This window comes from Acomys russatus, chromosome 11, assembly GCF_903995435.1.
Source record: "Acomys russatus chromosome 11, mAcoRus1.1, whole genome shotgun sequence".
Classification (NCBI taxonomy): Eukaryota; Metazoa; Chordata; class Mammalia; order Rodentia; family Muridae; genus Acomys; species Acomys russatus.
The window spans coordinates 37583254-37610697 of NC_067147.1; the positions used below are offsets into that span (position 1 = coordinate 37583254).

The window sequence follows — 27444 nt, forward strand, 5'->3', positions numbered from 1 at the left end:
TTCCCTTTCAACTCCATGCTTGAGGAATTATACTGTTAATGTGGTTTTTAAACCACATAGCATATCATTTAGTGACAGCCCTGGATGTCTGAATTATTTCTTTGGCCTGGTGACTCCCAATTTTTAAGTTAGAAGTTGCCTGTTTGGTTATTCCCTTGTATTATTTCTAGTTATTTGTCTAATGGAAACCCTTACATGTCTAGGATACTAGCCCAAGAAATTGAAGCAAAGGGTGTTGCCCACTAGGAATTCCTACAGGCACACACCGACGTAGGTTTTGTCATGGGGTACCTGATACTTCAGCCTTTCTTGGTTACTAATCTCATCTTCTACTTCAAAGATCACTTGAGTGGCTTCTTTATTTCCTCCACCAGGAAAGGCAGTAGTCTCTCTCCTAGATTATCTCTGAGTCTGTCTTCAAGAATCCTGTGGCATATGCATGGATCTGAGTTTGGCTCTGTAGTTCACTTTCTTTTTTTTTTAAGATTTATTTATTTATTGTATATGAGTGCTGTATCTGTAGAAGAAAGAATCAGATCACATTATAGATGGTTGTGAGCCACCATGTGGTTGCTGGGAATTGAACTCAGGAAGAGCAGGGGGAGCTCTTAACCACTGAGCCATCTCTCCAGCCCATGTAGTTCACTTTCAATGCATAGCTTTACAGTCTGACAGTTAGGATACCCCAGGGAGCAATCTCTTTGCTCTTCCTCCTGCTGCGTTTAACCACAGGTGTGACATGAGTGTGGTTTTTGCATTCAGTTTCTGCCAGAGAGACAATAAACTATGACATTGCTTGATGGAGGGTGTGTGTAAGCCCATCTATCTGAACATGCAGTCACTAACTGGCCAGAGCAAACCAGGTTTTACATGTGCACTGTCAGCTGTACCCAGAAGCTCGATCTGCTCAGTAAAGCTAAGTTCAGGCTAGAATAATGGGACATAACCTTCCAGGCCTTGCTAAACCAGACATTAGAGGCCATCCATCCAAAAAATCTTACCTTCAACCCTGGCTGTTCAGTGGTCCCCAGACCCTTTCTGTTAGAGGACTCGGGAAGATGCTAATCAGAGTACAAGTTACATGGTTGCTGCTGAGCTACAGTAAGTATATGTTCAACCCCAGGTACCAACAGCCTTACACACTTGAACTGCCTACCTCTGTGTGTGCCATCATTAGCTGGTAAATATGTGACAGAAGACCAAGCATCTTGTGCTCTCGCTGCCACGGGGACATCATTTTAGTGTGTTTATCAGCAGGTCCTTTTGGAATGTACTCATTAGCAGCCTTTCTGTCTCCAGACTAAAAAGAGTGCCGGTCCCCTCAAGTGATGTAGGCCATGGAGGTGACAAGGTCTGTTACTGCCTCGCGGCCGTGTGTCAGCCAGAGCGGAAAGGCAGGGATTTGCAGTGTAGTGACGATGTGGCATGGTGGACTAGTGTCTTCATCCTTTGTGTCTCAGCCAGCTCTTCAGATCATATCCCTGGACAGCCTAGAGGGCTGAGAGCTCTAGGAGATAGGGGAGTGTCTTTAACAGTCATCACTGCTCTAGTCTCCTTGTACCGGTCACTCACATTGACATAGCAGCAGCTGCCAGTCTAATAAGACCCCCAGGAAGACATTGAAAGGGCCTGAGGATCAAAGGTAGTGTTAGTTCATACATGAAAGTACTCTTCTAGAACCAGTAAAAGAAAACTCTCTGAGAAAAAAAAAATAGTTACCTGATGTCCCTTCAGGAAAGCCTTAGGGTTAGCAGTGCAAATATGAGGCAATCAGTCACACTCTCAGAACTGTGCATGAAGCAGAAAGGAATTGGTGTCTTCAGTCTACCCATTTCTATAATCACCAGAGTGTCACATGACCTCCAGCGCCATTGGATCTCAGATCCAACACTTCCACATGGACCACTTCAGCTGCCTCTTGCCTTGTCTCACCATAGCCACACTTGCCCCTCCATTGCTCTTAACCAATTGAACTCATGGCCATAGGCCCTGTGTAATTTAATTTAACCCTACCTCTTCCTCCTGATTCATCTCCTACCCATCAGTCTTCCACTTAAAGATGTTTGTATTGTATTGAATGGCGGGACTGCCTTCCCTTCCTCCTCTCTCTCTTGCCTTCTTCTTTTCCTCTTCGCCTTATTCCTTCCTTCAGCAGAAGTTCAACTTCACTTCCTCACAGAGGCCTGTCCTGCTTCACCACCCTTCCACCCCAGGATGAATCGCACAGCTCCAAAGCACCATGCCTATTTTCTTCACGTCACTCAGATATATAACTGTGTAACTGTTTGTTAAAGGCCTGTCTACAAACACTTTGTGGGGACCTTTGAGAAAGCGTTAGACTTGCCAATGTTGCCTAAGTGTCTGGCATGGCTGACAGGAACCATGTGCTCTGGGAACAGTGTTAAGGAACATCTCAACAGATGTGGACAAATGTAGATAGACACACACCGACAGACACACTCCCTGTCTAGCGCCTCAGTGGCCCAGAGCACCTTTGGGGATATTGTGAAGCTTCCAACAAGGATTGGTCTACAGGTGTGGGCCTGTGTGCTGTGGTTAATTTAGGAATATGGCCTAATAAATGTTTATTATTAAGCTACAGTTACAATGGTGGTATTTTCTAACCCACTAACAATCAGTGAAGACACAGACACCTGATGTATCTAACTAAAACAAGCCTCTACCTGGGGCAAGGCAGATATTACCTCCTAAGCCATCTTCCAATAACTCCAGTCGCCTATTTGGTTTACCTTCCATCAATAATCCCAAAATACTTGCTAACGTTCTCCATCTCTTTCTATGAGGAACTTCAGAGTTCCTTCTCTGGCTCTTTTCCTATCCTTTGGCACTTCTCCTCCTGTTTCTGGCCCATCTCCTCCCAAGATCCTCTCTATTTCAAAAGCCCCAGAATGAGCTCACCACCTCTGTAATGGCTTTCTGGATGGCCAGCAGTAAGAATGAGAGGGTTAGCCTAGTGTAATGGCACATCGCCTTTGATCCCAGCACTCAGGAGGCAGAGGCAGGCGGATCTCTGAATTTGAGGCCAGCCAGGACTACATAGTGAGAACCTGTTGGGGGGCTGATGAGAGAATGACAGGATTAAGCCAGCAAAATCTAGGCTGGGAGCATAGCTCAGTGACAGAGCAGGCAGCTATGCCCAGGGTCTCGGGTTCAATTGTTACCACCACCAAAACAAAAATCAAAGATCAAACCAGTTAAAGAAGGGTTGTGGGGAGTTGGAGCAATGTCTCATGGTTAAGGTCGATTACTGGTTTTGCCGTGTATCCCAGCTCAGTGCCCACCGCCTTCACCGAGCAGCTCAAACCCACCTGTAAGTTCAGCCACAAGGAGATCTGTCTCCCGCGGCCTTCATGGGCACTACACTCACATGTACATACTCACACATAGACACATACCCATAACTAAAAATAAATGGTTTTGTCCAAATGGAGGAGGGGTATCAGCCATCCCAAGAAGTGAGATCAATTGAGATTTGTGCTCTGAAAACAAAAGAACAAATTATGTTACTAAACTAACTAGTGTTTTCAAAGTAAAGTGCTGTTTTAAGGTACACAAATTGATATTTAGCTGCACCCGCATATGTAAAATCAGGCAGCCTGAGCTGCCCCATGGCTCTAGCACAGCAGACCTCTGCTTCTCCCAGCTATCCAGAAAGCTGTCATGGCTGATTGCTTGCATACCACCATTTCTCTATCTCCACAACAATTGATCTCATTCATGTGAGATTGATTCTGTGAAATTATCCCTGTAGAAAGCTTCGACCGAGAGCTGTTTTTCATACTGTTGCCTCCTCCTGGAGATAAACAGGCAGCCTGACTTACAACGACCGAGGAAGAATCCCCGTTCTTCTTTCCCCTTCTCATTTATTAGGAGCATGTATACTTGCATCGTCTCCCAGCCTCTGTTATGGGCTTGATCCAGTAATATACATCCGTGTAAAATAATCCAGACCACCAAGAATATGAGTAAAACCATTTCTTAGTAAGTGTGCAGCCAGCAAGGTCCTCTGTGTGAGTGGAGACACTAGCAGTTGTGCTACTGTCAAAGAGCACTGTAAAGCACGGAGGAGAGCCAAGCAAGAAGCATCTCTACTTATTGTCCCACACCCCACTAATTTGGGCCCTACTTGGAGTAAATGCAGAGGGTGTGGTTCATTCTTACAGCTCTGGTTTAAAGTCAAAGCCTGGTTTTCAGAAAGTGGGTTCATAATTCAGCATTTACTCCCAAACATGGTTCACACTTGCCCATCTCTTCTCCATCTCCTACAGTCAAGGACTTTGTCTGGGCAGTGGAAAGGGGGATATTAAAAGAATTACTTAGTTGTTTTTCTTTCCTTTCTCAATCAGCTCTTCTGTTGCCTTTTTAAATTTATTCTTTGATCATTTCACACATATGTATAATGTATTTTGATCATATTCACACACACTCTTTCGATCATTTTTTATTATTAAATGTATTTATTCACTTTACATTCTGACCACCGCCCCCTCCCTCCTCTCCTTTTGGTCCCAACCCTCCCATATCCTTTCCTCTTGCCCCCTCTCCTCCTCAAAACAGGAGAGCCGGCCCCCCCTCCCCGCCCCATGCCAACCCACCCCGCACATCAATTCTTGTCAGGATTAAGCACATCCTCTTCCACTGAGGACAGACAAAGCATCCCAGCTAGGGGAAAGTGATCCAGAATCAGGCAACAAGGTCCATGTCAGAGCCTGCCCTGCTCCACTTGCTAGAGGACCCACTTGAGGACCAAGCTACCCATGAGTTACACATGTGTCAGGGGCCTAGGTCCCGTCCATGCATGCTCTTTTGTTGGTGCTTCAGTCTCTTTGAGCCCCCACGGGGTCTAGGTTAGTTGATTCTGTTTGTCTTCTTGTGGAGTTTTTGTCCCCTCTGAGTCCTTCTATTCTTCCGCTGACTCTTCCACAAGACTCCTCAAACTTTTCTGCCTAACCCTTGGCTGTGGTCTCAGCATCTGTTTCTATCCACTGCTCAGTGGAGCTCCTCAGAGGACAGCTGTGCTCCTGTCTGCCAGCATAGCACAGTATCATTAATAGTGTCAGGGGTTGGCGCTCTCCCATGGGGTAGGGCTGAGGTTGGGCAAGTCATTGTTTGGTGATTCCCTCTATCTCTGCTCCATTTTTTCTCTCTGTACATCTTATAGGCAGGGTAAATTTTGGGTTGAAGATTTTGTGGGTGGGTTGGTGTCCACCTCCCTCTACTGGAAGTCCTGCCTGAGGTAATATCTATCTTTGTTGCTGAGGTGTGTTTCTTATGCAGGAGAATGATGGATCCTGTTTATGTATCCATTCTGTTAGCCTGTGTCTTCTTACTAATGCTGGTGGTGGTGGTGTGTGTGTGAGCTTTTCTTCTTTGGGTTTTGCTTCAGTGGAATTATTTGTTTCCTATGATTTCTTGGATGTAGTTAACCTCCTTGGGTTGGAATTCTAATAGTTTTTATAAGACTGGATTCGTGCATAGATGATGTTTAAATTTGGTTTTGTCATGGAATATCTTGTTTTCACCATCTACAGTAATTGAGGGTTTTGCTGGGTATAGTGGTCTGGGCTGACATCTGTGGTCTCTTAGAGTCTGAGAGATATCTGCCCAGCCCCTTCCGGTTTTTTGAGTTTCTGTTGAGAAGTCAAGTGTAATTCTGACAAGTCTGTCTTTATATGTTATTTGGCCGTTTTCCCTTGCAGCTTTTAATATTCTTTCTTTGTTCTGTTCATTTAGTATCTTGATTATTATGTGGTGGTCTAATCTATCCGGTGTTCTATACGCCTCTTGTGTGTTTATCAGCATCTCTTACTTTAGGTTGGGGAAATTTTCTCCTATGATTTTGTTGAAAATATTTTCTGGTCCTTGGAGCTGGGAATCTTCTCTTTCTTCTATTCCTATTATTCTTAGGTTTTGCCTTTTCATAGTATTCCCGATTTCTTGGATGATTTTTGCCAGGAATTTTTTTAGAGTTAACATTTTTGTTTGACAGATATACCAATTTCTTCCATTTTATCTTCCAGGCATGAGATTGTCTCCTCCATCTCTTGTAGTCTGTTCGTGATGCTTACCTCTGCAGTCCTGTTTTCTTCCCTGAGTTTTCCATCTCTAGGATGCCCTCTGTTTGTGTTTTCCTTGTTGTTGTTTCTATTTCCATGCTCAGATCTTGAACCATTTTATTTATTTCCTTTACCTGTTTGCATTTTCTTTTATTTCTTTGGAGTATTTATTCATTTCCTCTTTTTTTTTTTTTTTTTTTTTTTTTTTTTTTTTGGTTTTTCGAGACAGGGTTTCTCTGTGGAGCCTTGGCCATCCTGGACTCACTTTGTAGACCAGGCTGGCCTCGAACTCACAGCGATCCACCTGCCTCTGCCTCCCGAGTGCTGGGATTAAAGGCATGCGCCACCACGCCCGGCTTATTTTTATTATTTTTTGAGACAGGGTTTCTCTGTGTAGCCTTGACTGTCCTGGACTAACTTTGTAGACCAGGCTGGCCTCAAACTCACAGTGATCCGCATGCCTCTGCCTCCCAAGTGCTGGGATTAAAGGCATGCGCCACCACACCCAGCCCTATTCATTTCCTCTTTAAAGACCTCTTTGTTATTATATTTTCCTATATTTCCTTAAGGGATTTATTTGTTTCCTCTTTAAAGGCCTCTATCATCTTTATAAGAACAGATTTACGGTCATTTTTTTTGTGTTTCAGCTGTGTTAGGATATCTAGGACTTGTAGTAGGATAGCTGGGTTCTGGTGGTGCCATATTGCTCTGGCTCTGATTGACTATGTTCTTACACTGGCCTTTAGCTATCTGGTTGTCCCTGGAATTGGGTGGTGTTCCTGATGTCCTACGGCCCTCTCGGGAAGGCAGGAAGGGCCCTGGGCTGGAGGCTGGATGTTCCTGGGGTCCAGCAGCCCTCCTCAGGATGGTGGGTACAGCCGTGGGCAGGAGGCTAGACCTCAGGGACTAGCCTGCAGCTTTCCTCTGCTGGTTGTGTTCTAGTTGCACCCACAGGCAGGGGTTGGGGGGCGTTCTAACCTGATGACCCTGAGGTCCAGCTGATCTACTCAGGAAGGTAGAGCCATGGACCTGGGGCTGGGATTGGGTGTCCCTTGGGCCCTGGAGCCCTTCTTTGGAAGGCAGGTAGAGCCTGGGGGCCAGAGGCTGAGTGATCCTGGAGCCCAGGAGCCCTCCTTGGGGAGGCAGATAGTCCCACTGAATGTTTGCTGGGGACTGGATGCTGGAACTATGTGTATTTGGGGTCCTGGCAGATCTCCTCAGGAAGACAGGTAAAGCCCCACTTGGGAGTAGGGGCTGGCTGATCCTGGATCCCTGGAACCCTCCTTCTGAAGGTGGCTAGCCCAGGGTTTGCTGGGGAAACACTAAGGCCGGCATTTCAAAGTCAGCAGGGCAGCTTCTCGTATGCTCTGCAGTGACTGAGCTTAACTTCCTGCTACCTAGACACTGAGTGCTGGGTGCTACCATCTTTTAGAGCGGCACCCTTTCCATTCTGTATCCCCTTCCTATTCCCTCTGGACCCCTTCTTTCCAGTATGTCCCCTCTTGTGTTCTTGTGTTGTTGTTGTTGTTGTTGTTGTTATTGGGCTGACCTCACCTAAAATGTGAGCCTGGGAAATGGCCCAGCAGTCAGGAGCCTGACTCCCATGTCAGGCAGTCCACACCACCCAGAACACCAGCTCTGAGGGATCTGACACCCTCTTCTGGCCTAAGCAAGCACTCATATGTACAGACAGACAGACAGAAACACACACACACAGTTTAATATAATAATAATTTTTTTTTTTTTTAAGGAAGATGCAGCATGTTTACCACTCTAGTTGGAGGTGTGATCCTGGGAAAGCAGGGCCTAAAAATGAGCTTGGACTAAAGACTTATGTAATACCCAACTTTATTCAGAGCATCAGACAATTTATACTCTGAGAACTGAGAAGAGTCACCTGAATAAAGTGTACAGTGACAAGGATAAGCCACACGTGGCAAAAACTTGTTTTTCCATAGAGGCACATGAATAAACAACAGCTGAAGTAAACTCACTCCTGTCTGCCACACCTAACAGAAGCTTGAAAACACATTCCAAGAACAAGTCTGTTTTGAAAACAATGAGGTTACAGAACTCTTATCTTATTTTCTTGGTGTTTTCTTACAAGCCCTCAGAATTCTATGTTCAGACAGTGGCTCAACACTGAAGAGCATGCACTGGGCTTGCAGAGCACCCATATCAGGTGACTCCTAACTGCCTATAACTCCAGATCTAGGGTGTGCCCTCTGCTGGACACACACACACACACCCACACACACACACACACACACACCCACGATTTCAAAACAATAATTTTTTAAATGAAAAAAAAAAACTATCTCGCTGGGTGGTGGTGGCACATGCCTTTAATCCTAGCACTCGGGAGGCAGAGGCAGGTGGATCACTGTGAGTTGGAGGCCAGCCTGGTCTACAGAGAAAGTCCAGGACAGCCAAGGCTACACAGAGAAACCCTGTCTCAAAAACAAAACTATCTCAAAGGAGCTGCAGACACAGCTCAGTGCTAGAATGCTTGCCACAAGAGGCATATGGCCCTGTGTTCAGTTCCCAGCAATATAAAATAAAAAATATTCAGACTATCCTGGGCTATCTAATGAAATGTAATCTCAAAATAAAAAGTTAAGTAAATAAATGTATCTGAGAAAAAAAAATGAATTGAGGTAATTTTACATTTATTATCTAACTTAACTGCTACAGTAATCCTAAGAGAGAGATACTGTCATTTTATCCGTTATAAATGAAGTAACCAAGGCTTGAAAGGGTTAAGCAGATTGCCTAGAGATACACAGTTGGTATTTCTCCAAGGGAGAAACAAATCAAGTCCCTCTGACTGCCAAAGCTCTTTTCTTGCTGCCATGTTATATTGGATTCATTTCTGGTCCCCAGACAAGCAACATCTTTGAAGTGGATGCAAGAGGGCCAGGGATGTCCTGGTTCTTCCACACAGGCTACAGAGGGCATGGAGCTGCATAAAGTCTTCTCCAGAGGGTACCAGTTCAGCCGCTGAATGTAAGGACTCCCACGGATGTCTTCAGCTGAGCAGAGAGCCTGTGATTCAGACTTCTGGCTTAGAGGACAGGGTCTTTCTGTGTTTTGATCAAAATATTCTTACTTCCTCATGGGCTATAGTGTTATGCTAGTGATTTATAGATATCTATCTTTGCATGAATTTTATAAAAATTGATGACATGGTAGAGTGTTCTAATAGCAAGTGACAGAAAAAAAAAAACCTAGAACTTTGCTGATGGATTCTTTTGGTTCCCATTTTAATGAATAAATGTTCCTGCCAGTGTCACTTAATTTATCACTCCAGCCTGCTTTCAGATCTTAGTACAAGTTGTTTTGGCTTGCTTTAGCACTGCCCTTCTGCCCGCACCCTCCCATAAGCTTGTTGTTGTACTTGGCTGTTTGTATTGTTTCTTCAGGTCTTGTTGTTATGTGAACTGACCCATCAAAAGCAACGAGTCCTTTCTAGCCAGCAGAGCCCATACCTAGGCATCTGTGTGAAATTTTAGGGGCTACTTCAAAATTCCACGCCCCAACCCTCAATAAATACCATTTTTAATTTTTTTGTTATAAATACGATTTTTTAAAGCTGTATTTATTATGTATACAGTGTTCTGCCTGCATGTGTGCCTACATCCCAGAAGAGGGCACCAGATCTCATTATAGATGGTTGTGAGCCATCATGTGGTTGCTGGGAATTGAACTCAGGACCTTTGGAAGAGCAGTCAGTGCTCTTAACCTCTGAGTCATCTCTCCAGCCCAATAAATACTAATGCTAAAGAACTTATGCCATGTCCCTTTGGCCTACCGCAGTCTCTACTGTAAAGTGTATCTTAGCTGTCGGTTTGATGATAAATTGTTAGCTAAGTTGTATAAATGAAGCAGAGACTAGTTCAACCAAAATTATTTAATAAACACATGTTATGTGACCCAGCACTGTGCGTGACAGAGCAAATAACACAAATCACAGACTCTTCCTTCAAGGAGTACATGATACTGGACAGGGAGATGGCATGGTAGGTAAAATGCTTGGTATGCAAGCAGGAGGACCAGAGTTTGAATCCCTAGAGCCCACAGACACACAGACAGCATGCCAATCCAACCCCAGCATTCCAATAGGGAAATGGAAGGTCAAGTCAAGCAAATACCCAGGAGCTCTGGGGCCAGCTAGCCTGCCCTCCGCAACAGGAAACAAGAAATGTTATGAAAAGCAAGACAGGAACCACCTCCAAGGTTATCCTCTCACAACTACATATGCATCAGCACACACACACACACACACACACACATGCACACACACACACACACACACACGTGTTTTTAAACAGTGTATAATGTTGTGAAAGATATAGGCACCATGAACAAATAAGCCTAACACAGGGCAGAATATACTGTTGTGTTGTATCAGCCAGGCCTGTCCAGAATCTTGACATTGTGACACATCATCATTATCTACAGAACTCGTGTTCAAATTAAAAAAAAAAAAAAAGCAAAAATACTTCATGTTTTCAATTAGTTGACAGTTTTGTACTGGGCAGCATTCCTAGCTATCCCAGGCCACTAGTAGCCTATAGGCTACAGTTTACACACACCTGGTAGACCTTACCTGTTGTAAGAGTTCAGAAGATTCTGGAAAACTGTGTTTGGGATTAGTAGGGCCATAAAGTTCAGGGAAGGACAGGCTTTATACAAGTAGATGGAGCAGGGGCGACCCCAGACAGGAAAAATGACAGGAAGAAAAATTACCCAGGTCCTTAGCATAAAACAAGCCTTCCTCCTCAGTCACAAGTTATTCACGTCCTGTCACAACTGATGAACGTCTCCTTTGGAACGCAGCGTGTGCAAAGGTGATTGGGTTCTCCCAGCCGCGGCTGGTGGCTTTTGCATTTCTGTTTCAGTGTTATGAGAAGTCGTCAGGCGTGTGGGCAGCACAGCCGGGGGAGTTAGCTGTATGTGTTGGCGAGATGGCTAATCCACATCGCTCTGGGGCCTCTGCAAGTGTGTGTACGTTTCCACTGGATGGCTTGTGTATTCTGAGTTACACGGGTTTTCTCTCTTTATTAGTAAGAAGCCTTCATGTCTTTCCCACAGGTCGCTTCTTAAAGGCATTCGGCTTTAGGGCACGGAGAAGGGTAGTGAATGCATTCTTCTTCTGTGTTTTTCTTTTATAGTTTTCTTTTTTCCTTGTGCTGGGTCAGGGTCTCACCATGTAGACTGAGCTTACCTCCAGCTCTCCACGTTCCCTCCTACTGAGTGCTGGGTTTAAAGCCATGCACCAACACACCCAGCAATGTTTTTGTCTCAGTCACTGTGATGAAAAGACAGTCGATTATGAATCACCAAGCCCAAGGTAAATTCTGTATTTTGATTACCATTATTATTTCTTAAAAATTCTTGCACTGGACTGGAGAGATGGCTCAGCAGTTAAGAGCGCTGGCTGCTTTTCCAGAGGACCTGGGTTCCGTTCCTAGCACCCACATGGCAGCTCACAACTGTCGGTGACTCCAGTTCCAGGGGACCTGACACCCTCACATGCACATACATGCAGGCAAAACACCAATGCACATGAAACTAAAATTAAATAAGCAGACAAACAAGCAAAATCACAACCATGCTGGATGGCGATGGCCCCAGCACTGGGGAAGCAGAGGCAAGTGGACTCTGTGAGTTCAAGGCCAGCCAGGGTTACAGAGCTAGTTCCAGGACAGCCAGAGCTACACAGAGAAACCCTGTCTCAAATAACAAAAGAAGGAAACAAAGAAATACATATTTGTGTGTGTGTGTGTGTGTGTGTGTGTGTGTGTGTGTCATGTCAAGTAAGGAACAAGCCAAATCTGTAGCTCTTTTATAAAACTGAGCCGTCAGCAACACTAGGTTGAAGGTGCTATATTTTTGCCTCGGCAGGTCCATCCCAAAGCTTTCTCTACCGTCTAGGTTCATTTTTCTTGGTTCATTTATCTCCTGGAATTGGAGCATTTCTGTTTTATTTTGTTTTTCCCACAGCAGTCTTTCTATTTCCAAAACTCTTGTGATCTCACATGAAAAGAAAAGGTGTCCTTGAACTCTGAGTAACATTGGGCCTCTCAGATCTCACAGGAATATATAACGCAAAGCTAGGGATTTTTCACGATACTGGAAGCAAAAATTGCATATAGCATCTACTGCTTGCTACAAGTCATGTTAAAGGGGAAGCACCCTGCATTCTTTAACTGTCATGTGTGGCAATGGTAACTTCACTGACAGATTGGATCATTATTGCACAGCAGTCACTTTCAGGAGTGTGTACTGCTCAGGTGCCTCAGGAAGGGCGACCTGAACTGTTACAGGATGCTGGTGTTCGTGGGTTGGGGTATGGAGGTCGCAGATCTGGCCAGGAAGCACTATGTGAGTGCTAAGCCTACAGGGACAGAGTGCAGGCTGAGTTCCTGCAGTCTGCAAGTTTCCCTCTGAAGGCCATAGCTCTTCCTGGCATCCTTTTCTTTGAAAGCAGATCTTTCCTAACTCCACCCCCATGCACATCTGAACAGAAGGTAACTTAACTGGCTTAAAGTAACCCAAGACTCTCACTTCCTTTGTCAGAGGCAGCCTGTTAATTAGGCTCATGTGATCCTTAAAGGATAGTTAAATTCCCAGACAAGATGTTGAGCCAGGCATGGTGGCGCACGCAGGCCTCTAATCCCAGCAGGCAGATCTCTGTGAGTTCGAGGCCAGTCTGGCCTACAGAGTGAGTTCCAGGACAGCCAAAGCTACACAGTGAGATCCTGTCTCAGAACAAACAAAATCTCCCAGATATTCTAACTAAAGACTCAGCAGAAGTTACAGCAAATGTAGCAGGTAACCTGCTGTTTTATATTACTATTTTTTTTTTCGTTTATTTAAGACAGTGTCTCATGTAGCTCAGAATGACCCATGTTGTGTAGCCAAGGATAGCCCTTAACTTCTTTCCCTCCCTGAGTGCTGGGATAACAGGTGCCACATATGCTGTCCTATCTCCTGTACACTAGGGACTGAGCCCAGGCCTTTATATGTGCTAGGCAGGGACTCTGTCAGCCGAGCCACAGTACAGCCTTTCTTCCCTCATCTTGTTTTGGTTTTTTGGTTTGGTTTTTTTCCATAGGACAAAGTCTTCTTATGTAGCCCAGGCTGCCCTGGAACTTACCATGTAGCCAAAGTTAGCCAGAAAGTCTAAATCTGGATCCTCTTGCCTTAGGTTCCGAATGTGACATGGGAGCCATGTGGTGTGATCTGCTCTTTAGTTCCGAGGAGCTAATCCTTGTCGTTAAGCACTGCTTTTAATATTTTAGGCATAGCCAGTTTTTAGAAAATCTATATATCTAACTGTAATGAAGATTTCCATACCAAAAACACACCTAAACAAAAGATAGTTAAACTGGGCAAAAAATTTACCGTACATTAGCATTTTTCTCTTATAATAAATATCACTGTCCCTATTCTTGTATGTGTTTTGTCTGCAGGTATGACTGTACACCACATGGGGCTGTCTGGCTATATAAATGGGACACATGGTTTGGCCACAGCCCTAACTTTCTTTTGATCCCCTACAACAGATCTTAAACTCACAAGCTCAATAATCCTCCCTCAGCCTCCCCAGTAGCTAGAATTATAGGTGCATATCACCTTTCCCAGGCAAGACAAAATAACAACAAAAGACACGGGAACACTATGTGAGCCAGCTGGCTTTGAACTCACAGAGATCTGCCTGCCTCTGCCTCCTGAGTGCTGGGCCTAAAGGTATGTGCCACCACTACCCAGCCCCACACCTTTGAGTGCTGGAATTAAAGATATTTGCCACCACTCCAGCCTCCAGCTAAACCAACAAGCCGTTTAAAATGTAATGTCTTAAGATTTGAAATTGAAAAGTACAGTACTTTGGGCTGGGCATGTCACTCAGAGATAAAATAATTTTCCAGCATGCACAAGGATCAAAAAGTCTATCAGCTTAACTGTGATCTCTCAGTCTGAGTCTAATGATCGAGTTAGCCCTTGCCGAGCCCTGAGCTGTGTTGCCTCCATTCTAGATCGTAGTGCCTCTTTCTCAACTTGCCAGAAGACAGCCGTGAGTGAGGCGGTGAAAGATGCCCATCCAATTACAAAAACAGATTTCAGCACAAACGTTCCCATAGAAAATGGAGCCTGTAATCCTTTTTCCTTCTCATGAACCTAATAGTATGAAACTCCTGACAGTAATAGCAGTGGCACAGAGGCCCCATTCTGTCCCACTGCAAAGCATAGCCATGTTCATTCAAGCTCAGTGGCCTGAGACCACTGTGCAATCTTGGCACTGTGCAATTCAGAAGCCGGGACAGGCCTCTCAGGATGTTTGTCATTCTGAAATGTTTGTGTAAGGGAGGGATTTGCCTAGGGCTACACAAGATTGTCACTGTATGTAAGAACAGGATCCGGGCTTTACACGTCCCAGAGTAACTCCCAATGCCTTTGCTAAATGATGACCCACTTTCAAATACCGATTTCTTTCTCCTTTCACTATTTTTCAACCTTATTTTTTGGCCCTTGTAATAAAGCATATTTTCTTCTCTCCCTAGCTTTTCATCTTCCTCAGATCATTTCCTATAGATAAACGTAGACCATCTGTCCTTCCAAAAGGCCGTTCCTTCTCTCCTCCAGGAGCAGGGGCGGGAACAAAAGGTACACTGTGTTTAGAAAGCCAGGAAAAAAATCTTCCAGCGTTTGCTGGCTTCTCTTTTCTGGCCCCACCATGGCTGCCCTGCAGCCTCTTGGGGGTCAACAGGGAGACCCAGAAAATCAGCACAGATGGTGAGTGACATGCTGGCCACACAAGTGCTTTGCCACAGGACTAAATAGAATGGAATCCCTTAATTGTCACCAAAGTGGAACTTAAGGGACCCCAATCTAGTGGAACGTGTGTTTGCTAAGTCTTGCAAGCCAGTGATTCAGACCGCTTCCAGATACACAGACGCTTTTCTACATTATGATAATTTTGTACCAACCTGTGTCTCTCCTTGAGGCCATCCTTGACCTTGAGGATTGATTACACGCTACAGCACTCCAAGGGCACACTTGCAGGATCGTCAAGACTTAATATATATGGTGGTTAGGACAGGAATGGCCCCCATAGACTCATGTGTTTGAATGCTTGGCCCATATGGAGTGGCACTATTAGGTGTGGCCTTGTTGGCAGAAGTGTGTCACTGTGGATGTTGGCTTTGAGGTCACATACGCTCAAGCTATGCCCAGTGTGGCACACAGTCCCCTTCTGCTGCCTGTGAGAAACTGTAAAACCTAAACTTCTAACCCCAGAGGCTTCTCCCAGTTCTTGGAACTGCTAACCTCAAGAGTTCCACCCTAATTCCCAGAATAGTTACAAACAAATTTACAGATATCAGACGCCCTCACAAGAAGTTCCCCCAGGCCAGATGTCCTAATATCCATATGGATTCCAGTGATTAGCAACCCCACCTGCTTTGTTGTTTTTGCCTTTAAAACTAGCCTGTAACAGCTACTCGGGACCCTGACACATCAACAATTGGGACTTCTGGTATGTCAGTAATAAATTTTACCTATACCTCTCAGCTGGTGTGACTTCAGTGCTTTCTCGCGGCGACCCCCTTCCCGAATTGGACTCCCAGGGTCCAACATTTTGAGCCAGGGTCCAACACCTGCTGATCAAGATGTCGAACTCTCTGTTCCATCTCCAGCACCGTGCCTGCCTGCACGCTGCCATGCTTCCTGCCGTGATGATAATGGACTAAACCTCTGAACTGTGAGCCAGCCCCAGTTAAATGTTCTCCTTTATAAGAGTTGCCACAGTCATGGTGTCTCTTCATAGTAAGAAAACCCTGACTAATATACAATATGTAATACGATATACAGGATGAGAGTTAGGCATGGCTTACTTAGAGGGCTGAGGCAGCAGGATCACAAGTTTCAGGCTAATTCGGGCTACATAGTGAGGCTATGTCAAAAAAAATAACTAATTGCACATGTGATCACTACAGCCAGGTAACATCTAACCATAGCCCTTGACATTTTAAGCTAGTGAAAATCCCTGAAATGCAATCCCCCAAACTCCCAAACCTTCACTTAGTAGGTCTTCAACTTTAAAATGTTGAACCAGCAGATCATTTGTGTCTGTTAGCGGTTGTATGTGTGAAATACCAACACCACCACCGCCGCCGCCGCCATATTTAAGACCTCAGAAATGAACCGGCTGGGGCTATAACTCAGGCCTGGCATGCTCGAGGCCCTGTAACTCTGCAGCATGAAAAAACTCATTGTTTGGGTAGTTTTTGCCTCAGAAGACCCAGTAGGCTAAACAGAGACGCTGCCCAACGTCAAATCACAGAGCTAAAGCCATGAGTTTTAAAGGAGGCCAGACTTTGCAGAAAGGACAAATATTACTGTTGGAGCTATTTCTGTTCTAATTGCTTAGTAATAATGGAACATGTTACCGAAATCCAAGTTTTGGTTCCTCAAACACTAGGAAAAAAATGCTAATGTGAGCATTGCAATTGCTACTTGAGGATTTCCCACCTGAAAACTGCCCTTGAAACACAACAGAGGTGTGTCTGTGCCTGTGGAGGGTGAAAACTGAAGGCCTTTCATGAGCCTTGAGCAAGCCAGCTGCTGTCAGGTTTACAACTAAGCGTTTCGACCTCAAGTCTGCCTTGCTCCTCCAGGATGGGGAATCCAAAACGGGGAGTCTGAATGTCCAGACCCTTAAAGAGCTGGAGCCACAGCCTGTGGATGAATTCTGTACCATCTGAGCCCAGTGGAAATCTGCTTTAGACAGTATAGAAAATTGCCCACTTGCAGACTTTGTATCAGTTCCTCTGTTTTGTTTCAGGATGGTAAATTGAGCCATAAATCAAACTTAAGTCGAATTCCGAAAACTGAGTTTTGTCAGAAATTAATCAGTTCTGCTGAAGTGATGGAGCGACAGATGTGAAGTACTGGGGGCCTGAGTGGGAAAGGGGTTTTCACTCAATATTAATGACATTGAGTCCTTTGCTTTGCTTTCACTTAAATATGCCTCTCAGTCTCCTTCTTCCACCCCCTCCCCCAGCTGTTCTATCTTATTCAGAACAACAGGGCACTGCCCTGAAGGTTGCTGAGAAAAGGAGATGGTGTGAGGCCAGATGGGCTGCTTAGTCACATGTACCTGCATATTGCCTTGGTTTTCTTATCTGCAGAGTGGAGCTGATAAGCTCCATAGCCCTGACAAAGGTTAAGTGAAAGAACATATAGGTGAGCCTCCTGGGCGTGGCACATGCGCAGTAAAGAGTTGCTATTGCAGTGTCGTTCTTGTGGCCCGTCCACTCCCATAGCTAGTGAGTGGGGCGGTAAGACCTGTTCACTGACCAGGCCAACTGAGGACGGAAAGGATCCACGCGTGGCTATTTCCACTTTCATTGCAGACCTCACATGTCTTACCTCCCTACCAGACGTCCGTAAGGACTCAGTTTTCTCCTTCTTTTCCATGTCGCATGATGACTAACCCAAATTCTGGACAACTAGAAGGCATTGGGGAGTGTGTGTGGCTGTGAGCTTACTTAGTGCCACCTGGCATCTGTGTTTACCTTCTCAGAACAGATTAGCCCTGCCGTGTAGGAATGTGAGCATGTCCCTGTATCTGTGATAGCCTAATAAAACCATGGAGAAATTCTACCATCTTCACATCATATCGCTCCCTACTTGGCCACTAGGCCCGTAGCCACCATGTTATATGTTTGTACATTAAAATTAACATTGCAGCTGGGACCAAGAGAGAGCTCCCTTGTCTCTGTCTTTAAATGAAATCTTAATTTTCTGGTAACCCTTAGATCAAGGTTCTTCTTCTCTTAGCCTTTTATCTGCATATTTAAATATTTTTAATGATTTCTCAGTAGCTTTGTAGTTAGCAAGCCTACTGAAGGCATATTATGGTGTATGCATCTTTTTTTAAAGGCATATTTTCCTTAAGCTCTAGTGATATCCTAACATTCAGTTACCATTTTTGAGAAAACTTGTAAATATATTACTCTTGTTTGAAAATCCTTAGAGATCTAAGTGCATAAAAATACTTGATTTTGCTAATACATATTTGACTGTACATATTTGCATATGCATAATTGATTAAATGTGTAATGGTCTTTCAGTCTTCTCTGAGAAGCAAGGGTATGAGTGATCTTAGAGAGTGGTCATTACTATTAATGTATGGAATCCCAGTGCCTAGAAGGCAGAGGCAGGCAGGCAGAGCTTTGTGAGTTTGAGACCAGCCTGGTCTACATACTAAGAGCCTGTCTTAAAAGAGAAAATGTTATGAATTTTTGTAGAATTTTAAATTGATACTCTCCTCTCAAGGATGCACCTGACCTGTGCAGGGTGTGAGGAGCCTTGTCCTGGGTTTTACTGTTCATTTATGATTATTGTTGTTGTTAGTAACATATTAATAACTCAGTAATAAGTTTCATTGTGATAATTTTATGCATGCATATAAGTAGTCCTGGTTTATCTGTGGGGAACTGAGACCGAAATTCATTTCTCCCATCAAACACAGTTGATCATTCTGCAGTCCTCATCAAAATCCCTTCTCTGTAACTCCAGGAATGACTCTTGTCTGCTTCCTACCCAGTTTGAACGCCATGACCCAATAGACGGGAGAATCACTGAGAGGCAGTTTGGTGGCATGCTGCTGGCCTACAGCGGAGTGCAATCCAAGAAGCTGACCGCCATGCAGAGACAGCTGAAGAAGCACTTCAAAGATGGGAAGGTAGGCTGCCTTGGGTGCAGGGACCATGGGGACTATCCAGTTAATATAAAAATATCAGCTGGGTGGCAGTGGCACACGCCTTTAATCCCAGCACTCGGGAGGCAGAGGCAGGCGGATCGCTGTGAGTTTGAGGCCAGCCTGGTCTACAAAGGGAGTCCAGGACAGCCAGGGCTGTTACACAGAGAAAAACCCTGTCCTGAGGGGAAAAAAAAATCAATAATGAATATATCTCTCATACCTAATGTCCAAAGAGAGAAAAACAATGAACAGTGGACAAAGAACAGGAGAGAGGACAGAAGAACCCCAGGTTTCTTGTTTAAACAGAGGTAGCATTGTGCACTGGGATTGAGAAGTATATATATTTAAAACAAAACTAGTTTGGATGGGAAGATAGAGCCTGTCGTAGATGTCTTGAGTTTAAAATAAATATAGGCTATCCACATGGAGATGACCACACAACAGCTTAGTATCCAGGCCTGCCTCAGAGCTCTGAGCCGGGTCTGGTAATCACTGACACTGTTAAACTTAAAACCGTGACACCTGGAGAGATCTTCTGAGGAGGGTCTCACACAGAAGGAAAACTGTGGGCCAAGACAGAATCCAGTGGGGCCTGAGAAGGTGGGGAAAGGACTTACTCAGTCTGTTTTCTGCTACAATAAAAACCACGACCAAAGAGTGACCCAGCAGCTCAACTGACAAGGTTTCAAATTGTGAAACAAAAGGTCCAGGCTTCAATTCCCTGCTAAAAACCATGACCAAAAAAGCAGCTTGGAGAGGAAAGGGTTCTGTGGGCCTACAGGTTATAATCATCGTCAGAGGAAGCCAAGGCAGAACCTTTAGACAGGAGCTAAAGCAGAGACCATGGTGGAAAGCTGCTTAAGGCTTTCTCAGTCTGCTTATATAGCCTAGCCCACAGTGGCCGTAGTGCCCTCTCTTTTCAGGTTTGTTTTGTTTTGTTTTGTTTTGTTTTTCGAGACAGGGTTTCTCTGTGTAGTCTTGGCTGTCCTAGACTCGCTTCATTTCAGTTATTAGTCAGGAAAATCCCCCCACAGACTTGCCTACCGGCCAATCTGATGACGCAGTTTTCTCAGTTGAGGCTCTATCTTCTCAGATGATGATAACTTAATGCTAAGTTGACAAAAGTTACCTCATAAAGGTATTGTTTTAAATGCAAAATCCCAATCATTCAATTTTGCCAATCAAAACTCAGGAGCCAGATGCTGGGGTAAAAATATCCTAGCTTAGAGAGGCAGAGAAAGCACCCAGCTACCCTGCCTACTTAGCCGAAGTCCCAGAAGGAAAAAGCCCTTTCTCCTTCTTGCTGTCTTAAATACCTTTCAGCTCAATGTCCCTCCTTTCTACTTCCTGTGCATCTCTCTATCCTCTGGACTTCCTCTCACTCTCTATGGTTTTTTTTCCATGTTCACTTCCTGTCAATCTGGTTGTTTGCTCCCCCCTCTTGCTCACCTTATTTAATCCTGTTTACAGAAAGCTCTTGGATTAAAGGTGTGTGCTAGGGCTGAGACACTCCAAACAAGAAACAGGATTTTCCAGTTCACAATCTCAAGGTTCACAATGGGATAATGTAATGCTCAAGTCATGAAACCCCCAAAAACTACCAGGAATCAGTTGGATGCAAATCACATAGGGTCTGGTTTATTAGTCAAACTCAGAGCCTGGACCATCAGCTACCTCTTGAGGAGGGAAGATGGCTGTCCCTAAGTGCTAGGGGAACAGGATTTTTAAAGGAAAAACTGAAGGGGTAGGGGGTGTTTCCAAGCTTTGCTGTTATATGATAGGTCAGAGGGGGTACAGAAATGTTGTCCTTTAAGCTGATTGGCTGAGGGATCAGGTGCAGACCATAGGGGGGAATTTCTTGTTTGTTCTGGTCACTATGACCTATAGCTCTGATTGGTTGGTCCTGGGTGCAAGCTCCCAGGAACAGTTACTAACTGTATGTTTGTGGCTCTCTCTCTGGAAACTCCGGAGGGTGGGGGGCGGTGAAAGGGTAGAAGGGGAGCTGCGGTTCAAGATTTCAGGGCCTGAACACAAAGTGGCGTTGGTTTGGTCTCTACAATCAAATATCCTGCCAACACAAGGGCACAAACTTTGAGTTGAAAATCAGCTATAAAGCAAGCCGAGTACATTTGAGGAGCTATCGTGACTGGAGCATCCCAGACCAAAGACAGATGTGGTCAGAGAGACACAGAAGAAGCCGAGGCCCTACCGGGAACAGTGAGGGGGTACTTGAAGGCTTGAGGATGAAGTGGCATGGTAGGTTGTTTACGTAAAGAGAGTCATAGCCCCACTGTGGATGATAATGTGGGGGTGAGCGAGAATAGGGTCAAATAGACTGATGATAAAGTTGTTAGAGAATTAGGGAGATGAGGAGTGTGAGCCCGTCACAGAGTCCGGACAGCACTGGAGGCGGACCAGACTGAAGCAGACCCTGACCACTAACTGCTCAGGTACACAGACCCACTGTAAAGCCGGGCCTAGAGCTATCTACTCAGAGGCGCTCAGTGCAGGCCCCAAACCTTTTCCACTGGACAGCAGTAGTCACGTGGCCACGATCAGAGCACCAGTGTGGCACTGCAAATGTCCCGTGAGTGATGGCCAGAGTAGTCTGATGTGATCAAGACAAAGCTTCTCTGAAGATGGGTTCAGCTACCTCCCTAGCGGTTCCCATGATCCCCGTGAGTAAACCCCTGACCTCACTACCCTTGAGAACTGCACTTTTCCTATCTGCCTGCCATTGGACCATCACAGCTTTTAAAAGCCAATAACCGGGGAAGAAATAGAATGGCCAGTATTTGTCCCAGTTTCCTTGCTGTTTGAGTAAGAGCTCTTTTATGAACACCACTGCTTTCCAACTGCCTCTCAGCTGGACATTTTTCCTCTTTGCCTTGGATGTTGAAAAGATGAAAGGACTCAGAACCAGGCTAGGTTCTTCTGCAACTCGTCCAGCCTGTTTCCACAGCAGGTGCTCTCTTGGCTGAGGGGCAGACCTGTCATTCATGAAGGAAGAGAATATTTCTTCCCTATCAGGTACCCAGCTCGTGTCTGTGGAAATTCTAAGATATTGATCGCATGTGTGTAGGTGGGTGTTTTAACCCTTTGCTAGATACATGATGTTTGCATCCAGGAAACCCACTTTTCTCTAGACAGACTTTTCATCTTTGTTTTCTGAGAGATTTTCTTGTTTGTTGTTTGTTAGGTTTTTGGAGTGCTGAAGCTCCCTCATGCGTGCTAGGCAGATGTGCTATGCTGATCTATCTACCCAGCCTGAGCAGACCTATATTTTAAAGGTTGCTGCAGACATTGGCCTGACCTTAAGTTACCTATCAATCATGATAGCCTAATTCATATTTTATCCTGAATTTATATTTGAGAGTAATGGATGAGGTGTTGGAGACATCTCCCTTGAAGGCATAAAGTGTTTTAGCTTGTATAGGAGTTAATTTGGGACCAAAGACCTTGCAAAATAAGAGCTCTGGTGTGAAAGGACAAACTTTGAGAAACTGAAAATCTGGGTGCAAAATTACTTTGGGCCAAAATTTCTAGGCTGCTTTAGCTAGGAGATTAGAATTGATTGCCCTCTTGTGTTGATTAAATGGTTGTGAACATAGCAATTAGCCAAAATGAGAGTTAATAAAGGGCCTTTGCTCCTAATGTTTCCAGTCCATCTCTCCAGAACTTTCCATTAAGGAGAAATCTCCATCTGTTTTTAGCTGCCTCCTTCATTCCACTTTGGATCCGTTAATGTGAAAATGTAAGGGCCGGAGAGCTGGCTTAGCTGTTGAAAGTGCTTGCTGCTCTTATAAGACCTGGGTTCAGTTCCCAGCACCCATGTGGTGGCTTGCAGCCATCTTGATCTCCAGCTCCAGGGTGCCCTTTTCTGGCCTCCACAGGCACTAGACATGTACATGGTATGCACACACATATGTGCAAAACCTCATGCCCATAAAACATAAATAAACCTTACAGAAAATAAAATGGCAAGACTTCTTCAAACCAAATAAGTCAGAGATCAGAGGGAGGTCCAGATGTGTGTGGCTTACACTGGCAGGTCCATGTATGTGTATCTTATACTGTCAGGTGTGTGTGTGTGTGTGTGTGTGTGTGTGTGTGTGTGTGTGTGTGTCTTACATTGGCAGGTCCAGGTGTGTATGTGTAGCTTACACTGGCAGGTCCAGGTGTGTATATGTGTGTTACACTGGCAGGTCCAGGTGTGTATATGTATGTTACACTGGCAGGTCCAGGTTTGTATATGTGTGTTACACTGGCAGGTCCATGTATGTGTATCTTATACTGTCAGGTGTGTGTGTGTGTGTGTGTGTGTGTGTGTGTGTCTTACATTGGCAGGTCCAGGTGTGTATGTGTAGCTTACACTGGCAGGTCCAGGTGTGTATATGTGTGTTACACTGGCAGGTCCAGGTGTGTATATGTATGTTACACTGGCAGGGCAGGTCCAGGTTTGTATATGTGTGTTACACTGGCAGGTCCAGGTGTGTGTATGTGTGTTACACTGGCAGGTCCAGGTTTGTATATGTGTGTTACACTGGCAGGTCCAGGGGCGTGTGTCTTACACTGGCAAGTCCAGGGGTGTATTTCTCACACTGGCAGGTCCAGGGTTGTGTGTCTTAAACTCCGTGGCTTCATTTATCCCAGCCTTCGTCCCTTTTCCTCCCCTCAAGATGCTGCACAAAGAAAGAATCTCTTTAGAGTTTAAGCAAATAAATCTAATTCTATAGAGGTGAGCCTAGCAGCTTACAGCTGGCCACCACCAGTTACTGGCTGCTGCCTCTTTTTTATCTTGTTAATACAATATTCATTTGTCTTCTCTCTGTCAAACTCTGAGCCAACCACTTTCCCGGACTTCCTGGGGAGGTCCAGGAAAACCCACATAAGGAGCAGATGAGACCTGGGAGATAGAACTGTTGGGGGTGGAAGTGGAGACAGCTTGCTCACATGGTGAGGACAACAGAGCCCCATGGTGGCTGAGAGGGCACAGCCTAGAACTGCATTAAAGAAGAGCTGCTCTTCAGAGAAGGCGTCCTGGAACCACCAGTGAGGAGGCTTCCTAGGTGGTCCCATCGCAGCAGCAGAGCCAGCCACTGCTGTGACAGCCCAGCCCAGGGCCAGCAAGCTTGGCTGCGTTGTCCAGGTCTCTTGAAATGATGCAGGTCTGGAAGCTGCAGCTCAGTGCAGCTGAGATGAGGAACGTGGGTCTGCCAAGCCGCAGTAGCTATGAGGTGCTTCTGCCCACAGAGCGCATAGAGATGAACTTGGAACAGACCTACATCTTCAGGAGAACCAGAGCAACAGAGCTGGTCCGAGTGGCGAGAAGACAGTGAGGGCAGGACGTGATGCTGACAACGTTCTTTCTTTTCTTTCTTTTTTTTGGGGGGGCGGGGGCGGTTTGAGACAGGGTTTCTCTGCAGCCGTGGCTATTCTGGACTCAATTTGTAGACCGGGCTGGCCTTGAACTCATAGAGATCCTCCTGCCACTGCCTCCCTGAGTGCTGGGATTAAAGGCGTGCGCCACCATGCCCGGCCTTATACTGACAGCTTTCCTCTATGTGCTAAATGTGCCACTCTTGTGCCCAGTTATCATAGTTTTGCTTGGTAGACAGAACCATTGTTGAGATGAAACAGTATCCCTTTTTTTTTTTTTTTTTTTTTTCTATTTCTTCTTTTTGAGTCAGGGTTTCTCTGTGTAGCCCTGGCTATCCTAGAACTTACTTTGTAGACCAGGCTGGCCTAGAACTCAGAGATCGGCCTGCCTCTCCCTCCCTTGTGCTGGGATTAAAGGTATGTACACCACCACGCCCGGCTTTGAAAAGGTAGCTACTGACCAGAAACCATACACTATCGTAAGAAATAACATCAATATCCAAAGCCAAGAAGATTTTATAATCTTCCTGCTGGTGGCCCTGTTAATTGCCATAGTTTTGCTTTTAGGTTTTGGTAAGGAATTAACAGTGTAGCCTGCACTGGCCTTGACCTCTCAATCCTCCCGCCTCAGCCCTCAAGTGCTGGGATTTCAGGCATGTCCACCACTCCCCGGCTTATTGCCACTTTTTAAAAAATATAATTTATTTTTATTTTATGTGCATTGGTGTTTTGCCTGCATATATGTCTGAGGGTGTCAGATCTTGGAGTCACAGACAGTTGTGAGCTGTCATGTGGGTGCTGGGAATTGAACCGGGGTCCTCTGGAAGAGCAGTCAGCGCTCTCAACCTCTGAGCCACCTCTCCAGCCCCCTACTGCCACTCTTTACTCCCTATGATCAGAGTAAATACAGGCTGGGGAGAAACCACGAGCCATTGTCACCAGATTCCAGCTAAGGTTGCCAGGGAAATAGAAAAACCCGCTTACTGAAGCGGATGGCGGGGGGGCCTTACGTCCTCCACCACAAAGTCCGGGAGCCAGTCCTCTGACAGCAGGGAATCCCTGACACTATGTGAGCAGGAAGAGCTGAAGAGATGAAAGTAATGTTCCAAGAAGAATAGATGCTTGCGGAACGTGAGCCACAGGTCTGTAATTCCCCAGTCGTCAGGCTGCAGCTGAAGACAGGCCTGGAGTGTAGGACAGGAGAGCATCGTATGAAGCAGGGAGGGCAGAGAGTAGACGATAAGATGAGTGACAGCCACGTTATTAGAAAGACAGCGACCCTTCAGTGAGCCACAAAGACACCTTGAGCAGTGGGATGCACTCCCTGCAGATGAATTTTCTCCATCTAATTTCAGTCAAGTCTTATGCCCATCTGTGGCCCCTCACCGTTGGTGTGGGTGTCTGGCCACAGCTGATGCCGGAGGAAGCCAGGCTCTCCTCACCTTCATGCTTAGCTACTCCAGCTGCATTTGTTTAGTGCTTTAGAGACAGGCTTTCTCTTCTGTGTGTAGCCCTGGCTGTCCTGGAACTCATTCTGTAGTCCAGGATAACCTCAGACTCACAGAGATCCACCTACCTCTGCCTTCCACATGCTAGCTCCACCTGCCTCTGCCTCCTACGTGCTAGCTCCACCTGCCTCTGCCTCCCACATGCTGCTCCACCTGCCTCTGCGACCTGCCTCTGCGACGTGCTCCACCGTGGCTTGTTGGGGTTTTTTGGTTTTGTTTTGGTTTGGTTTTGGTTTTGGTTTGTTTTTGTTTTTTAACTTTACTTTTTAAATGTAAAGTTTAATGTAAATGGCAGAGGAAAGAGCATATATTCTTCAGCATGTGTGTGGAGGTCAGAGGACAACTGGAATATTCGACAGCGTGTGTGTGTGTGTGTGTGTGTGTGTGTGTGTGTGTGTGTGTGTGTGTGTGTGTGTGTGTTAGGGGACAACAGAAGGAGCCTGTGCTCTCCTTTCACCATATACAGTCCAAGGATTGAACTTAGGTCACTGGGCTTGCCAGCAAGGACCTTGGTTCTCTGAACCCTCTCACCAGTCTTGCACTTTAGTTTATTAGACAATTTTACTGAGGTATATTTTATAAACCATAAAAGTCATCAAGGGTACAGCTCAGTGGTTCTTAGTAAATGCACAGTTATGCAACATAACTGCTATCCAGGATGCAGACATTACCCTCACCCCAAAGATCCTAGTGCCAGTCCTCCATCAGTGTGCGTCTCTGCCCTACTCCCCTAAATCTACCCTGTCTCTCCAGAGAGTTTGCCTGCTCTGAGCATTTCATAATAAATGCAGCATCTTAGTCTAGTGTTTCTCCTCTGGCTTCTTCTACTTAACATAATGCTTTGAAGATTTATCTGTGCTGATGCACATATTAATCTTTTTTTTTCTTTTGCTTTTTATTGCTGAGTAGTAAAGAGCATTCCATCATCCATGTGTTTTCTTCACCGAATCACCATCAAATACACAACCAAATTGCTTCCACTTTAGGCTGTTAGGAATACTGCTGTTCTCAATGTTTATGTGCAAGGTTTTACATGGACCTATGTTTTGTTGTTGTTGACATCGTCGTCCATTAATTTTATTATTATTACTATGTTAGGTTTGTGGGTGTTTTGCTTGTGTGCTTTAGTGCCTGCAGAAGAGGGTGTCAAATCCCCTGGAACTGGAGTTATAAATGGTTATAAGCTGTCATGTGGGTGCTGGGAATTGAACCTGAGTCCTGTGGAAGAGCAGCCAGGGCTCTTAACTACCAAGCCATCTCTCCTACCCCTGGACCTGTTGTTGTTGTTGTTACTATTATAGAAGGCTCCTAGGAGGGAGATAGCTGGGTCATATGGGTATTTGTGTTTAACTTTTTAAGAGACATCCAAACTAGGTTGGTCATGGTGATGCACAGCTTTAATCCTGGCACTTGGGAGGGAGAAGCTAACTTCATATACAGTGTGAGTTCCAGGCCAGCCAAAGCCATAGAGAGAGAACCTGTCTCAAAAAGCCAAAAAATTGAAATGTCATTTTAGCAGCTATCATTATGGTTTTAGTTTGTATTTTCCCAATGTGTTTGTCATTCATGTATCTTGTTTAGTAAAATGTCTACTGGATGTTTATTCATTTGGTTATAGTGCTGAGGTCAAACCTTGTGTATATAGGACAAGTGCTGTCATGCTCGTCACCTACATTTGCACTACCAAACCTTTCATTAAATCAAGTCT

At 45.2% G+C, this 27444-nt stretch overlaps 1 protein-coding gene and 1 long non-coding RNA gene across 2 annotated transcripts in view; both read left to right on the plus strand.

Annotated features, from left to right (window-relative positions):
• Micu1 (mitochondrial calcium uptake 1) overlaps window positions 1–27444 on the plus strand; it is a 127198-nt gene that overhangs the window by 73445 nt on the left and 26309 nt on the right. Inside the window, exon 8 of the mRNA XM_051153089.1 lies at window positions 18694–18831. Within this exon, the coding sequence (XP_051009046.1) occupies window positions 18694–18831 (138 nt within the window). The remainder of the gene's footprint in view (window positions 1–18693; window positions 18832–27444) is intronic.
• Window positions 23045–23458, plus strand: LOC127195600 (uncharacterized). Its single transcript, XR_007831386.1, has 3 exons — window positions 23045–23120; window positions 23301–23333; window positions 23367–23458. It is a non-coding gene; the product is annotated as an uncharacterized LOC127195600 (long non-coding RNA).